This window comes from Pleurodeles waltl, chromosome 10 (assembly GCF_031143425.1).
Source record: "Pleurodeles waltl isolate 20211129_DDA chromosome 10, aPleWal1.hap1.20221129, whole genome shotgun sequence".
Classification (NCBI taxonomy): domain Eukaryota; kingdom Metazoa; phylum Chordata; class Amphibia; order Caudata; family Salamandridae; genus Pleurodeles; species Pleurodeles waltl.
In genome coordinates, this window is record NC_090449.1 from 74,104,520 (window position 1) to 74,119,338 (window position 14,819).

General features: G+C 48.9%; 1 protein-coding gene across 2 annotated transcripts in view; it reads right to left on the reverse strand.

Moving 5' to 3' along the window:
• The window catches only part of RAB26 (RAB26, member RAS oncogene family), a 716,049-nt gene extending 705,759 nt beyond the window's left edge, over positions 1-10,290 (reverse strand). The window contains exon 1 of one of the 2 annotated variants that reach the window (XM_069209743.1): positions 9,644-10,290. In XM_069209743.1, the coding sequence (XP_069065844.1) occupies positions 9,644-9,841 (198 nt within the window). In that variant the 5' untranslated portion in view covers positions 9,842-10,290. Of the gene's footprint in view, positions 1-7,377; positions 7,536-9,643 lie in introns of those variants that run through there. The other variant, XM_069209744.1, reaches the window with a different exon arrangement.
• Between the last annotated feature and the right edge of the window lie 4,529 nt (positions 10,291-14,819).

Here is a 14,819-nt window from a genome sequence, read left to right on the forward strand (position 1 = left end):
ACCCACTTGGTTCAATCACCCATTTCTAAGCAGCTCCAATTTTGCCAGAAATGGAAACAGAGGGGTAGAGACATGAAGTTATTTTCCCAATCTGTGGCAGCTATTTTTCTGTGCTCTCTGGAGATCTCAGGCATTTTGCAATTATTCCCCCCCCCCCCCCAAATACTCTCCAGCCCTTGTGCCATTGCACGAATGACAGGTTAATGTTTTGATTCTCTTATTACCTGTAATTTTGCTCATTTGTACTCCTTCTTTTTCCTTTTTTTTGAATAAACTAAACAAACAAAGATTATCATTATTATTACACTAACCACAGCTGTGCCCCTGAGCCGGGGCATATCGAGTCTTAGAAGTTCAGTTATCCCAAGATGTCTATAAAATGTATGTGGCCCTGAGGGATAGCCTAACTGGCTATCCCTCAGGACAGGGTCCGCGTGATGCTTGCTTCCTTTGGGGAGCCATAATGTTAGAAACAAGTTCCGGGTCACTGGAGGGGCAGCAGTGTGGCCTTCACCCCGAGCCCAGAGTTTATGTTTGTACATAGGTAGTTACACGTCAGAAAAGCATGCCCTACCGACCAGTGAAAATACTCAGGTCGAAGCTGTGACTAAACCAAAGGCAGCAAAGTTCCGACTGCACCAGAGTATGAGGGGACCGTTTAAGAGCAACGAGGATTGGAAAATGCAAATAAAATCCAGAACAGGAAGTGCCTCAAAAGCATCTGAAGGCCTGCTTTCATGGTGGCGGAAGATGTGATCAAGATTATATTGTGAAATGGTGCGAGTAACCGATCCCTTCCTAATTAAGGACAGAATAGGCATTCCTCAGATCACACTGAGGGCCAGATGTAAGAAGCTTTTTGCATGGCGCAAACAGCGAATTTCGGTGTTTGCGACATGCAAAAAGCACATCGCGATGCTCATTCCCATTTTGCGAGTCGGTAACCTGGTTACCAACTCGCAAAATGGGAATGCGACTCGCAAATAGGAAGGGGAGTTCCCCTTCCTATTTGCGGTTCGCATCGCAATGCAGAATTGCTTTGTGACCGCAAACGCGGTCGCCAAGCAATTCGCAGTTACCACCAGTGTCACACTGGTGGTAACTCATACGCAAAAGGGAAGGGGTCCCCATGGGACCCCTTCCCCTTTGTGAATGGCCCTGCAAACATTTTTTCAGAGCAAGCAGTGGTCCTATGGACCACTGCCTGCTCTGAAAAAATTAAACAAAAACGTTTAATTTTTTCGTTTGTATTGCAACTCGTTTTCCTTTAAGGAAGACGGGCTGCAATACAAAAAAAAACTGCTTTATTAAAAAGCAGTCACCGACATGGTGGTCTGCTGTCTCCAGCAAGCCACCATCCCTGTGAGTGCTGCGAATCGCAGGGGGGATCGCAAATTGCGACCCACCTCATTAATATTAATGAGGTGGGTATTTGCAACCCCCTTGCGATTCACAGATGTTGTCAGGGACACCATCCTTCATCCGGGTTTGCGACTTGCAAAGTGCGAGTCGCTCAGACTCGCAATTTGCGAGTCGCAAACTCGGAAGTTGCTACATCTCGCCCCTAAGTGTCAGTTTGTGAGCTGGCTTTGGCACAGTCTGTCAGATACACTGGCGCAGGAACTCAATGGCCCTCGAGCAAGGTATATAGAAAAAAAGAACAAGGCTGTCATCTTAGCAAAATGTGAAACTCTTTGCATTATCGTGCAGCATGAGCTAAAATAAGACAATACAGAAAGCCTAATTTTTTAAAAAGTGAAACTGCCTAAAAAGCATGCGTTAGAAAACAAATATATTTATACAAGAAAGGATTCTAGAACCACCTAATTACGGTAATTTAGAGACCTTCTGATAAAACAGTGATGCTAGCAATAACACAGGAGAGGATTTATATAAAAAAAGACCATAAAACAAACACACAACTAAGAATCAGAAAACATAACCACCTCTCAAATATTACTTCCAGAAACACAAAATGAACGGTTAACAATTCTCCTTAGTAGAGAAGCCTTACAAGAATATGAGTGGTCATTCCTTCACTACAAGCTTTCTGGGGCCTCTACGCATATCAAAGATGGATTCTGGAGACCCTAACTAATATCTGAAGCGATGCATAAGCCCTTCTTAATATCAGACAGGACTACTTCTAAAGTGCTCAGGATCCTTCAACAGCAGAAGAAAATGTAGGAGTTTTTTCGATATCAAGAAAAGATTTTAGGCATTGTTAATATCAAACTTAAGGAGAGGAAGAGAGAAGAGCAGAACTACATTCACATAATATCCAATACTCACATAAAACCAAATAATACTGTATTTGAATATTATGAAACCTAGTGACTAATAATAGCAGTGGCGTAGAGGATGCATTAGACACAAGCTAACAAATTAGGTTTTAGATACTTAAATCTTGGCGGAGGGAATACGCTGTCACAAAGATGACGGATATCCTGCTGATAGGATTTAATTGGATCGTAATACAGCAGATGGGATAGCCGTCACATTTGTGAGGGAGTAATCCCGTCTGCCAAGATCTAAGAATAGGTCCTTAATAAACTGTAGCATTATGAGTTTACACAAAAAAGAAAAGTTTGGGGATTTGATTGACAGTGTTTTTTTTAATTCAAAGTATAATCATATTTTAACAAGTTATTCAAGATCAGTCAATACATGTTTTGCCCCACGAAGTGATTTGCAGGCCAAGAGTTTTTTTTAAGGCTCCGGATAAAATATAGTTTGGTGAAATCTTATTGTTAAAAAGGAAATCCGCCTAAGGTGTTCCTGGATAGATGAAGACCCTACTAGAACGACTTTTCCTAGGAGCCCTAAACCTAAAGAGATTAGTTATTGTCAATTGCAGTCTGTGAGACTACTATTGATACCTGACCAAACACTTTGCTAGACCATCTGTTTCCTCAGTAGACTGCTAAACATCTCAGCTCAACATTCTGAGCCAATTCTGTAATTTAGTTACCAAGGGATTTTCTATTGGCAACACACCCGACCTACTGCTGCCGTATATAGATTCTCAAACTGGGATTATATCCTATTCGTACACACCACCTAACCCCATAGACTATGACATTCTAGTAGGTTCGACATTTATCCAGCAACACCCTGAGCTGATTTCCTATTTAACAATGGTTTTTCACCAAACTAGAGTTTGCCAAGAGGCTTGAAAGAGCCCTAGATGTGTGAGTCACTTCAAGGGGTGAACTACATGTCAATATCAAGAATAAACTTGTTAAAGTATGATTTTAGTTTGAATTTTAAAAACAACTACTGTCAATCAAATCCAGGGACTTTTCTGTTTGAGGAAACTCATATGCTGCAGTCATTAAGCCTCTAGCATATAACAATATGTTAGCTTGTGCCTAATGAATCCTCCACACCACTACTACAGTTAATATCAAGGCAGCTGTCAGAATTCTCTGTTGATATAAATTATCATTGTACCTTCTGCTAGTCTCTGAAAGTGAACTTGGATCATCTGCAAAAATCATACGGGATACTACAGTCCCTTGGAATATTAAGAAGAGATTCTAGAGCCTTTCTTACAGGAATGGATTCTAGAGTCTCTCATTAATATCAGAAAGTGATTTTGGTGCATCAACATATACCAGAAAGCATACCTAGTTCTAATGATACTACTAGAAAGGAATTCTGTAGGGATTCTGGAGTCTTCGTTGATAGCAGAAGTTGGGGAATTAGCTGTCAATATCAGATACCTATTTCTCATGGTCTGCTCATGACGGAAAGGATGAACCCATGCAACTACATGAAAACATTTTCTAGGCCATAATTAACATAAAACATATTCTGCTGGCCTTCGTCAATGTCAGAAAGTGTGTAGGGGAGTCAAAAAACAATGGAACTGAATTCTGGACAACCTGCACATTCTAGAAGGAGATACAAAAGAGGGTTTTTAGAACAACTGAAAGCACCAATGTGGGACTACGGAACTCTGGAAAATGGCAAACATTGTATTGGATCCCTTGTTAGTGCAAAACTGTGTGTACCTGGAACCTTTGTTGATATTTTAAACACATACTGGGCCTATGAATCAAATCAATAAATGGTGGCAAGTCAGCGGAATATATATTATAAAATATAAGTCCAATCTAATATCATTCCGTTTTCAGTCTTTATTAGATTGTAACTCTTGGTAAAGTTTGGATAATCTAAGGTGCAGCTCACAGACGAGGAGGATGTCCTGTCACGGGCATATAGTTAAGGGAAGAACTATTGAGCAGTATATTTACTATTCACAAGTCTGCCTGTGCAGCATTAGCATCACTTTAAGAGCTGATGAAGAGGTAACAAGGGGAAACAAGTGTCTGCTCTGGTAGTGATTAGACTGGAATCTGGAATGCGATTTTGCTGCACTCATTTGGAATCATTAACAGAAGATATCTAAAGCCTAGCATTAGATGTACTAAGCATCTCAACGGGCACATAGAAGTGTGAAGAGAGAGGAGGGTTGAGGAACAGAGGAGGAGGAGAGGAAGAAGGAGCCTAAATCTCACCACAGAGTTAAAAAATGAGCGAGGGGAGGGAGGAAATGAGTGCAGTTAGAGAACACAAGTGAATGAGAAGCGACGATCTTTAGGAAAGTGAAACAAGAGGAGGGAAACAAGAGGAGGTAAAGAGGAGTGAAACAAAAGGAAACAAGAGGAGTGAAAGGAGTGAAACAAGAGGAGGGAAAGAGGAGTGAAACAAAAGGAAACAAGAGGAGTGAAACAAAAGGAGGGAAACAAGAGGAGTGAAACAAAAGGAAACAAGAGGAGTGAAACAAGAGGAGGGAAAGAGGAGGGAAGCAAGAGGAGGGAAGCAAAAGGAGGGAAAAGAGAGGTGAATGAGATGGGGAGAGAACGTGAAGGGGGGGGGAGGGAAAACCTGCGAGAGGGGAGGGTGCAAAGAAGGTGTGAAGAGAGAGGAAAATAACAGACCAGGAAGGGAATGGAGAAGCAGGAGGGAAGGGGAGAGAGGGTGGGGGTTAGGAGGGTCGGACCCTGCGAGGAGGCTGAGGGAATAGAGAGTGGAGAGCGAGTGAAGCGGGAGCAGGGGGACAGGGAAGGGAAAGAGCAGAGAGTCAGCGCTGGGTGAAGGGAGCTCAATGCAAGAGGAGCAGAGGAGGGCGAAAACAGAAGAGATGAGAGAGCGCTGTAGCTGGAGAGGAGGGGGAGGGGTTGCAGGGAGCGAGCCGCAACTGAGAGACCCAACAGGTAGCAGAGGAGGGACAGGAGCTGGCATAGCATAGTGAGAAAAATATTAACGGGGAAAAGCGGGCGCGAAAAAACTCTCTGCACCCTCCCCCCACCCCCGCCTCCGAAGCGTAACATCGCCGCCATCAAAGACATGCTGACAGCGCGCGTCGCCCTGTAATAGCATCTTAGACCCGCGCCGGAGGACAGCAGTGTGCTCAGGAGAGAGGGTCCCATCATACACGGGAGGAACCACAGCCCCCACGAGCCACTTGCATCCACCTCCCCTGGAAGAGAACCTTCATCCCTGGCCCTCAGAATACCAACATCTCTGAGCACCTGCATGCACCGCGACCCAGAGGACTATCTGCACCCCCAAACCCAGGACATTCACCTGCACCAGACCTCCAGCAGTCACCCACATCCCTGGCCCCCCTACCCATTCCCCCGCCACCCCACCCGAGGGCTACCACTGTCTTTGACCCATAGAAATATAACTGCATCCCTAAACCCCAGAGAGCCGTCTGCACTCCGACCTCCAGAAGCCAAACGCATTCCTCACCCCCAAGGGGACCACCAGCGCCCCCGGGACCCTCCTCCAGTGACCCACCCACTGACCCCCCCAGAACACTACCTGCATCCCTGGCTCCTAGAGGACCACCAGCATCCCTATCACCCAGAGGTCCACCAGCATCCCTGACCCACCGGAAGCCACCTGCATTCCTGACCCCAGAGAGTCTTCTGCACACCGACCTCGAACAGCCACCAGCATCCCCCCACCCCCCGAGAACCACCCGCATCCTCGATGCCCCCCACCCCAAGAACCACCCACTGACCCTTAGAACACCACCTGCATCCCTGGCTTCTAGAGCACCACCAGCATCCCTGTCACACTGAGGACCACCAGCATCCCAGACCCACAGAAAGTCACCTGCACTCCTGTCACACAGGGACCGCCAGCATCCCTGTCACCCAGAGGACCACCAGCATCCCTGACCCACAGAAAGCCACATGCATTCATGACCCGCAGAGAGCCTTCTGCGGCCCGACCTCCAGAAGCAACCATTTACCCCCCCCCCCCCCCCCCGAGAACCACCTGCATTGATGCCCCCCTCCCCAAGAACCACCCACCGACCCCTATAACACCACCAGCATCCCTGTCACCCAGCGGACCAGCAGCATCCCCGTCACCCAGAGGACCACCAGCATCCCTGTCACGGAGAGGACCACCAGCATCCCTGACCCACAGAAAGCCACCTGCATTCCTGACCCCCAGAGAGCCTTCTGCACTCCGACCTCCAGAAGCCACCCGCATGCCCCACCCTCAAGGGGACCACCAGCATCCCCGGTACCATCCTTCCCGTGATCCACCCACTGACCCAAGAACACCACCAGCATCCCTGACTCCTAGGACACCATTAGCGTCCCTGTCACCCAGAGGACCACTAGCTTCCCTGTCACCCAGAGGACCACCTGCATCCCTGACCCACAGAAAGCCACCTGCATTCCTGTCACACAGAGCCCCACCAGCATCCCTGCACCCCCAGAAAGCCTTCGGCAATCCGACCTCTAGCAGCCACCAGCATCCCCCCCCCAGGGGACCACCCGCATCCCTGACCCCCAGAGGACCACCCTCAAAATGTGACCTCCGATGCTCACCTACACCCTGTCTCGAGCCCACCATATCTGCACAGAGATATTTTTTTACCTGAACTCAACACAAGGTCTGCTACCGAAATGCGAGTATTCACTGCTCCAGTTCCCGATGGAGGGAGTTTGCATACAGAAGCCAAACTCCCTTTGGCTAAATCACAGCACCCAGTAGATTCTGACCCAGTCCACCCAAAATAACCACCAGCCTAGCACGATAGTACACCCTGCCCTAAGCTCCTGAAGTGACACCCATAGAGATGCGCTGTGGACCACAACCCTTCTGCTCAAGGGTGCTCGACCCTCAATTGTTCAAGTGATAAACTGCACCCACAAATCCCAGCTGAGACTCAGACAGCACCGACTGCTGCCTCCAAGCACACACACAGCTTGTTGAAAGCACCAACCCTCCTAACTGCCTGCTGACGGTACCCACTGCCACCGACGAACACAGGCCAGCACCCACATACCCAGCTCCAGAGCACCCGCTGACATTCCCAAGCACACACATGTTGAAAGTGCTCACCCTTCTAACTTCCTGCAGACAGCACCGACTGCCAAACACACATATTCCATGTGTACATCGCCCCTGCTCATAACTCTGCAGACTGCAACCAATGACAGTCCTTAGCACATACACCATTGCTGATAACACACACTTCTAACTCCTTCGGGACAGCACCCACTGCCCCCCACACACTCCATGTGTACATCACTCATCCTCATCTCAATGCTGACAACTTTCTCCCGAGCTCCCTGCCTGGCACACACTGCCAAGCACGCACACACCTTGTTTACACCACCCCTGCTCATACCTCAATACACATTGCAACAACTGCCAGTCCTTATCACATAAACCATTACTGACAACACAATCATACACCATGTTTGCATCACCTCTGCTCATATCTCTGCAGACTGCAACCAGCGACTGTCCTTAGCACATACAACATTGCTGATAACACACACACGCTTCTAACTCCTTCCAGACATCACACACTGCCACAAACACACCATGCTTACATCACTTATCCTCATATCTCAATGCAGACTGCAACCAATCCAAGTCCTTAGCAGACTGCAACCAACGCAAGGCCTCTGTTGACAACTCTCACCCGAGCTCCCTGCAGACAGCACCCACTGCCAGGCACGCACAATGTTTACATACCTCAATGCACATTGCAACAACTTCCAGTCCTTGGCACATAAACCATTACTAACAACACACACATTTCTAACTCCGTGCAGCCCTTAGCAAATATACCATGATGACAACTCTCCACCTATCTCACTGCAGACAGGGCCCACTGCCAAGCACACACACACACACCATGTTGACACCGCCTACGCTAACGCCCTGCAGACACCAACCACTGCCAACCCCAGTCACACACACACCATGTAACAACACTCACCCTATCAGCCTACAGACAACAACCACTGACAACCCTAATCACACACAATGTTGACAGCGTCCACCATCCTAACTTCCTGCAGCCAACAACCCTGGCACTCCCAGTCAAACACAAAGTTGACAGCATGCACCATCCTAACTTCCTGCAGACTGCATCAAGTGTCACGTGATTCAAAGCACACTGTTTAAACAGCACCAAGCTTCCAAATGCAGATCAACCACCCTCTGACAAACTCCTGCACCAAGCAGTGCTCGCTCCAAAGCCGGGGCTCCCTCCCAGACCTACGTTCAGGATAGGTCGGTGGGGGTACGGCGACAGTACAGTTACCAATAAGTTGGCATCACGTGGACTCTAAGCACTAGAAGGATGGCGGGCCTATCTGTAGTAATAATGCCCCTTGTGATGGTTTGCGGTAGATACGGGGCCATGGTCCTATAAAATAATCGCGGGTGGCGGGGGGGGGGGGGGGGGGGGGGGAGGCGGTTGGGGCAGGGTGATTACGTATCTGGGTATCGACTGGAATGGGAGATGGAAATGGGGGTGCCCTGTTGCAGATTAACGTGGGATGGTTTCAGAAAGTAAACTTTAAGAGGTCACAAATCAGGAAGGGGGTGTTATTTACTTTTAGTATTTGTTCTATTGGGAATCTAGTTCTGAGGAACAGAGAATGGACTTTGAAGGAACGTGTTTTATTCTAGCAGGAACGCCTAATAAGGAGATTAGCATCAAATGCTGTGGTTTGTGTCGGGGTATCTGGGAGTCCAACTGATACCGAAGAACATAAAACGGAATGAGATGGACGGGTGTAGACGTGCAATTAAAACGGTGCCAATGAGCTCTCTGAATATTTTTGTGATTACAAATTTCCAGTATACACATAATTAGGGGGATTTGGTTTCTCTGATGGCGCTCGGTGTAAGGGGGTAGAGATGATACAATAGCGCCCTGTCCGAGGATGGTACTGAGAGAAGAGCGACAGCGGTCATTATTGGGTGAATAACGCCCGGTATGGAAGATACCCGTGGAAGAACAACTATTGGTGAGAGGGTACTTGTTGAATATCGCCGAGTTAGAGGACTTTGATAGACAATTAACTCACCTTTAAAAGGGCGGGGGGTTATTGGAATTATGGAATAATACCAAGTGTGGTGGGGCATTACGTGACAAATAATCCCTTGCTTTAGACGGTCTAAACCCGATGTGATGGTGATTACTGTTTGATGGGACATTACCGGGCAATTAACTCCTTGCGTGAGAAGCTCCTGAATCCCCTAGTGGAAAGCACCGGTTGCGAAGCGCTATTACACAGATGAATAACGACCGCTGTGATATATAGTTAATTGGGGTTAACGCCCGGCAGCGCTATACTGCACTCACCTTGAAGGCGATATCGTAAAACTCCCCGCTGTTGCTGAGCGAGGGTCTCCCGGGCAGCACCGCCCCGTTGCTGCTCTCCGAGCCGGGGCTGCCTCCCTTGCCGCCCCCGGCTCTGCCGTTCTCCTTGTGCGGCAGGCTGCAGGGGGAAGCCGGGGACCCCGAGCCGCCTTTGCCCTTCTGGTTCTTCTTGCGGGACATGCCGAGCCCGGGCAGGCGGCTCCGGGAGCCGCCTCCTGCCCGCCCCGCCGCTCCTGCCTCCGCCGCCGGCAGGGTCTGTCAGCTCCGGGGCGCACGGACTGTGCGCCCGGGGGGTCGTTTCTGCCTCCCTGCGCCTCGGGACCGCTCTAGGCTCTGCGGGGCGAGGAGCACCTGCGCCCCGGTACCATGCTCTTCTGTACCCGGTGAGGTGCACTGCCAGCTGCGGGGGTGTTGGCAGATGTTGGTCCGTGCACCAGGGTTACAGCACTCGTGGGGGCTCCAGGGAACTCTTGGGGCCCCTGGTAACGGGCCACACTCACACCCGCTGTCACCAATACCCAAACCCAGACGTACTGACAGCGCCGGCTGCCTCCCTTCCCCTCTCCCGGACTCCTTTACTATGAGGGTGAGATGCAAACACCGCGGGGCGGGGCCAAAGCGTGACTGGCGCAAGCACCAGCCGCTCACTGTGACTCACTCTGAGCGAAGGCTACTAGCTGGAGCCAATAGACTGGCCACAGAGGCGTGGCTATGCAAATATCAGGGACACAACTGAGTCCAGATGCTGCAGGTGAGACGTCTGTTCGGTGTCAGTGTGCGAAAGGGTCACCTCCCCCTCCCCCATCAAGAGCGCCTAGAGGCAGAGATACAGAGGGTGCTAGTGAATGAGTGAAATAAGAAGAAGTCGTGAGCGACTGACAGGGAGGAGCAGACAGGCAATGGGGAATTTACTACAAGAACTTCAAGATGCCAGGTAGGGAGTGAAAAACAATAACGAGGCCTCGGGCGACTGAATACGTGAAATGTGTGGCGATGGAGGAGTGAGCAAGGGAAGAGAAAGAGGGAGATGGGTAGGTAATAGGATGACCCAAACCTGCACGTGCCATAGAGCCACTGCACATCCTCTATAGCAGCCAATCATCCGTAGACAACCAGGTGCCACGAGCCACCCAATGTCTCAGAAATCCACCCAAGACAGAAAGAATCAGGATTAGACATGTGCAATATGTAAGGAAATACCTTCCTTGGCATGGTTACCCCCTGACTTTTTGCCTTTTGTTGATGCCAGTTATGATTAAAAGTGTGCTGGGACCCTGCTAACCAGGCCCCAGCACCAGTGTTCTTTCCCTAAACTGTACCTTTGTTCCCCCAATTGGCACAGCCCTGGCACACAGATAAGTGCCTTGTAAATGGTAGCCCTGGTACCAAGGGCCCTGTTGCCAGGAAAGGTCTTTAAGGGCTGCAGCATGTCTTATGCCACCCCGGGGACCCCTCACTCAGTACATGCACACTGCCTCACAGCTTGTGTGTGCTGATGGGGAGAAAATAACTAAGTCGACATGGCACTCCCCTCAGAGTGTCATGCCCACCTCTCACTGCCTGTGGCATAGGTAAGTTACCCCTCTAGCATGCCTTACAGCCCTAAGGCAGGGTGCACTATACCACAGGCAAGGGCATATGTGCATGAGTATTATGCCCCTGCAGTGTCTAAGCAAAACTTTAGACATGGTAAGTGCAGGGTAGCCCTAAAGAGTATATGGTCTGGGAGTTTGTCAAACACAAAACTCCACAGTTCCATAACGGCTACACTGAAATCTGGGAAGTTTGGTATGAAACTTCTCAGCACAATAAATGCACACTGATGGCAGTGTGGGATTTATTGTCAAATACACCCAGCGGGCATCTTAGAGATGCCCCCTGAATACCAGTCTGACTCCTAGTGCTAGGCCGACCAGTTTCTGCCAGCCTGCCACAACCAGACGAGTTTCTGGCCACATGGGGTGAGTGACCTTGTCACTCTGTGGCCAGGAACAAAGCCTGTACTGGGTGGCGGGTGCTTCTCACCTCCCCCTGCAGGAACTGACCTAGCGGCGAGCCTCAAAGGCTCATGCCTTTTATTACAACACCCCAGGGCATCCCAGCTAATGGAGATGCCTGCCCCTCCGGCCACTGCCCCCACTTTTGGCGGCAAGGCTGGAGGAGATAATGAGGAAAACAAGGAGAAGCCACCCACCAGTCAGGACAGCCCCTAAGGTGCCCTGAGCTGAGGTGACTCCTGCCTTTAGAAATCCTTCATCTTGAGATTGGAGGATTCCCCCAATAGGAATAGGGATGTGCCCCCCCCCCTCATGGAGAAGGCACAAAGAGGGTGTAGCCACTCTTCAGGATAGTAGCCATTGGCTACTGCCCCCCTGACCTAAACACACCCCTACATTTAGTATTTAGGGGTGACCCAGAACCCAGGAAATCAGATTCCTGCAACCTGAAGAAAGAAGAAGGACTGCTGACCTGAAAGCCCCGCAGAGACGACAGAGACACCAACTGACTTGGCCCCAGGCCTACCGGCCTGCCTCCACACTCAAAGAACCTGCACAGTGATGCATCCAACAGCGACCTCTGAGTACTCAGAGGACTGCCCTGTACCCGAATGACCAAGAAGCACCTGAGAACAGCGGCACTGTTCAAAAACAGCAACAACTTTGCAACTTTTTAGCAACTTCCAAAGAACTCTCTCTTCCCGCCGGAAGCGTGAGACTTCTCACTCTGCACCCGACGCCCCCGGCTCGAGCTCCAGAGAACTAACACCGCAGAGATGACTCCCAGGCGACTACGACGAAGTGGGCAACCTGAGACGACCCCCCTGTACCCCCACAGCGATGCCTGGAGAGAGGATCCAGAGGCTCCTCCTGACCGCGACTGCCTGGTAACAAGGAACCCGACGCCTGGACCAAGCACTGCACCCATAGCCCTCAGGACAGAGAGGACCACCTTCCAGTGCAGGAGTGACCAGCAGGCGGCCCTCTTCCTAGCCCATTCAGTGGCTGGCCCGAGAAGCCCCCCTGTGCCCTGCCTGCATCGCCTAAGTGACCCCTGGGCCCCTCCTTTGCTTTCAATAGCAAACCTGACGCCTACTTTGCACACTGCACCCGGCCGCCCCGTGCCGCTGAGGGTGTGTTTTGTGTGCCTGTTTGTGTCCCCCACAGTGCTCTACAAAACCCCTCTGGTCTGCTCCCTGAGGACGCAGGTACTTACCTGCCAGCAGACTAGAACCGGAGCACCCCTGTTTTCCATAGGTGCCTATGTGTTTTGGGCCCTCCTTTGACCTCTGCACCTGACCGGCCCTGTGTTGCTGGTGCGGTGACTTTGAGGTTGCCTTGAACCTCCATTGGTGGGCTGCCTATGCCCAGGAGACTGACTGTGTAAGTGCTTTACTTAGCTGAAAAACGTAACCAAACTTACCTCTCCAGGAACAGTTGATTTTTGCAGTGTCCACTTTTAAAATAGCTTATTGCCATTTAAACTAAAACTGTGTGTACTACTGCTTTGAATCAAAGTTCTATACTTACCTGTGTGAAGTACCTTTAATTTTATGTACTTACCTCAAATCTTGAATCATGTGGTTCTAAAATAGATTAAGAAAATAGATTGTTCTATATAAAAACAATTGGCCTGGAATTAAGTCTTTAAGTGTGTGTTCCTCATTTATTGCCTGTGTGTGTACAACAAATGCTTAACACTACCCTCTGATAAGCCTCCTGCTTGACCACACTACCACAAATTAGAGCATTAGTATTATGTAATTTTGCCACAATCAACCTCTAAGGGGAACCCTTGGACCCTGTGCACCCTATCTCTCACTTTGAGATAGTATATACAGAGCCAGCTTCCTACACAATACACTTAGAAAGGGGAAGGTCGCCAGGGAATAACACGGCCTGACTAATATCCACCAACTAATTGAGAATCATTTTGGACAAGTGAAATCTAAAATGCATAAAGCGCTATATAAAGCGCTATATCAATACAATTGCAATTACATAGAATGATCTAGAGTTATAATAATATTAGAAGGATCTGTTATGTACACCAACAAGTGCACTATGAAGCGCTATATTAAGGGAAACAACAATAACAACAATACAAATAATATTATGATAATGATAACAATATCTCAATAATAACGACAATAATAAGTATTATTGTTAATGGTACTGTTTTCAGGAGAGACCTGTAGCAGAGTAGGAAGGATACCAAAGTCCTTTTTACAAAGAAGGAAAACGGTCCCTTTCACTGTGGAAGGGGTGTGAAAATACAGCAATTATCAGGCTTCAATTGGTCCCTCAGGGCTCTGGGCCCCAGTGGCACTGCACCTGCTGCACCAGTGGTAGCTATGCCCAAAGAGTCTTGACGAGCCACTAAAGAGAACCTTCAAAGAGACTTTAACCTCACACAGTGACGTCACTTGGCCGACCCACCTCTTGGCGGAAGGAACAGGGCTTTGTTAGTATAGCAAAGACAGCACATGAATCCATTGGGGAAGGTCAGCTCTCAATCAACGAACTGCATCTTAGGAGGGATCACGAGGGCTCACACTTCAAACAAATTGCTAGTGCAACAAATTGGCTGGATTATAACAATCAGGTGCTATTGAAACTAATCAGATTATTAGTTGTGCTTTGTTTCTTCTACATGATTATCTGTAAATAAAAACCTCAGGTTTTTTATTTAAGTTGTTGCGGTCTTTGTGTCTGTCTGGCAATGATCCATTACTCCATCCTCTGTCCTTATATGGAATTGGTAAGTGGTGCACTACAGAATATCGAGGTTTTAGAATCATCCTGAAGTATATCAACTGCAGGAAACTGAGTACTATTATATTGTTAAGGTAAGTATATATACCTGAGAGTAGATTAACTACTATTAACTCCCCATCTACTTACCTTGATGATATACCTATCTTCCCTTTGAGTAGCTGTGGAGGTAAATATAGTAAAGCTGCATTTACCTATATGCACTTGCCATGGTGATATAGTGGTGCACAGTGGGGCTGATTATGAGCTTGGCGGACTGAAACATCCGTCTGCCAAACTCCCAACGGGGAAGTCGCTGCGATGCTGGCAACCTCCCGGGCAGCCCGATTACCACTTTACCACTGGGATTACTGGCAGAATTCAGCCCAGTGGGAAAGGTGTGGCAG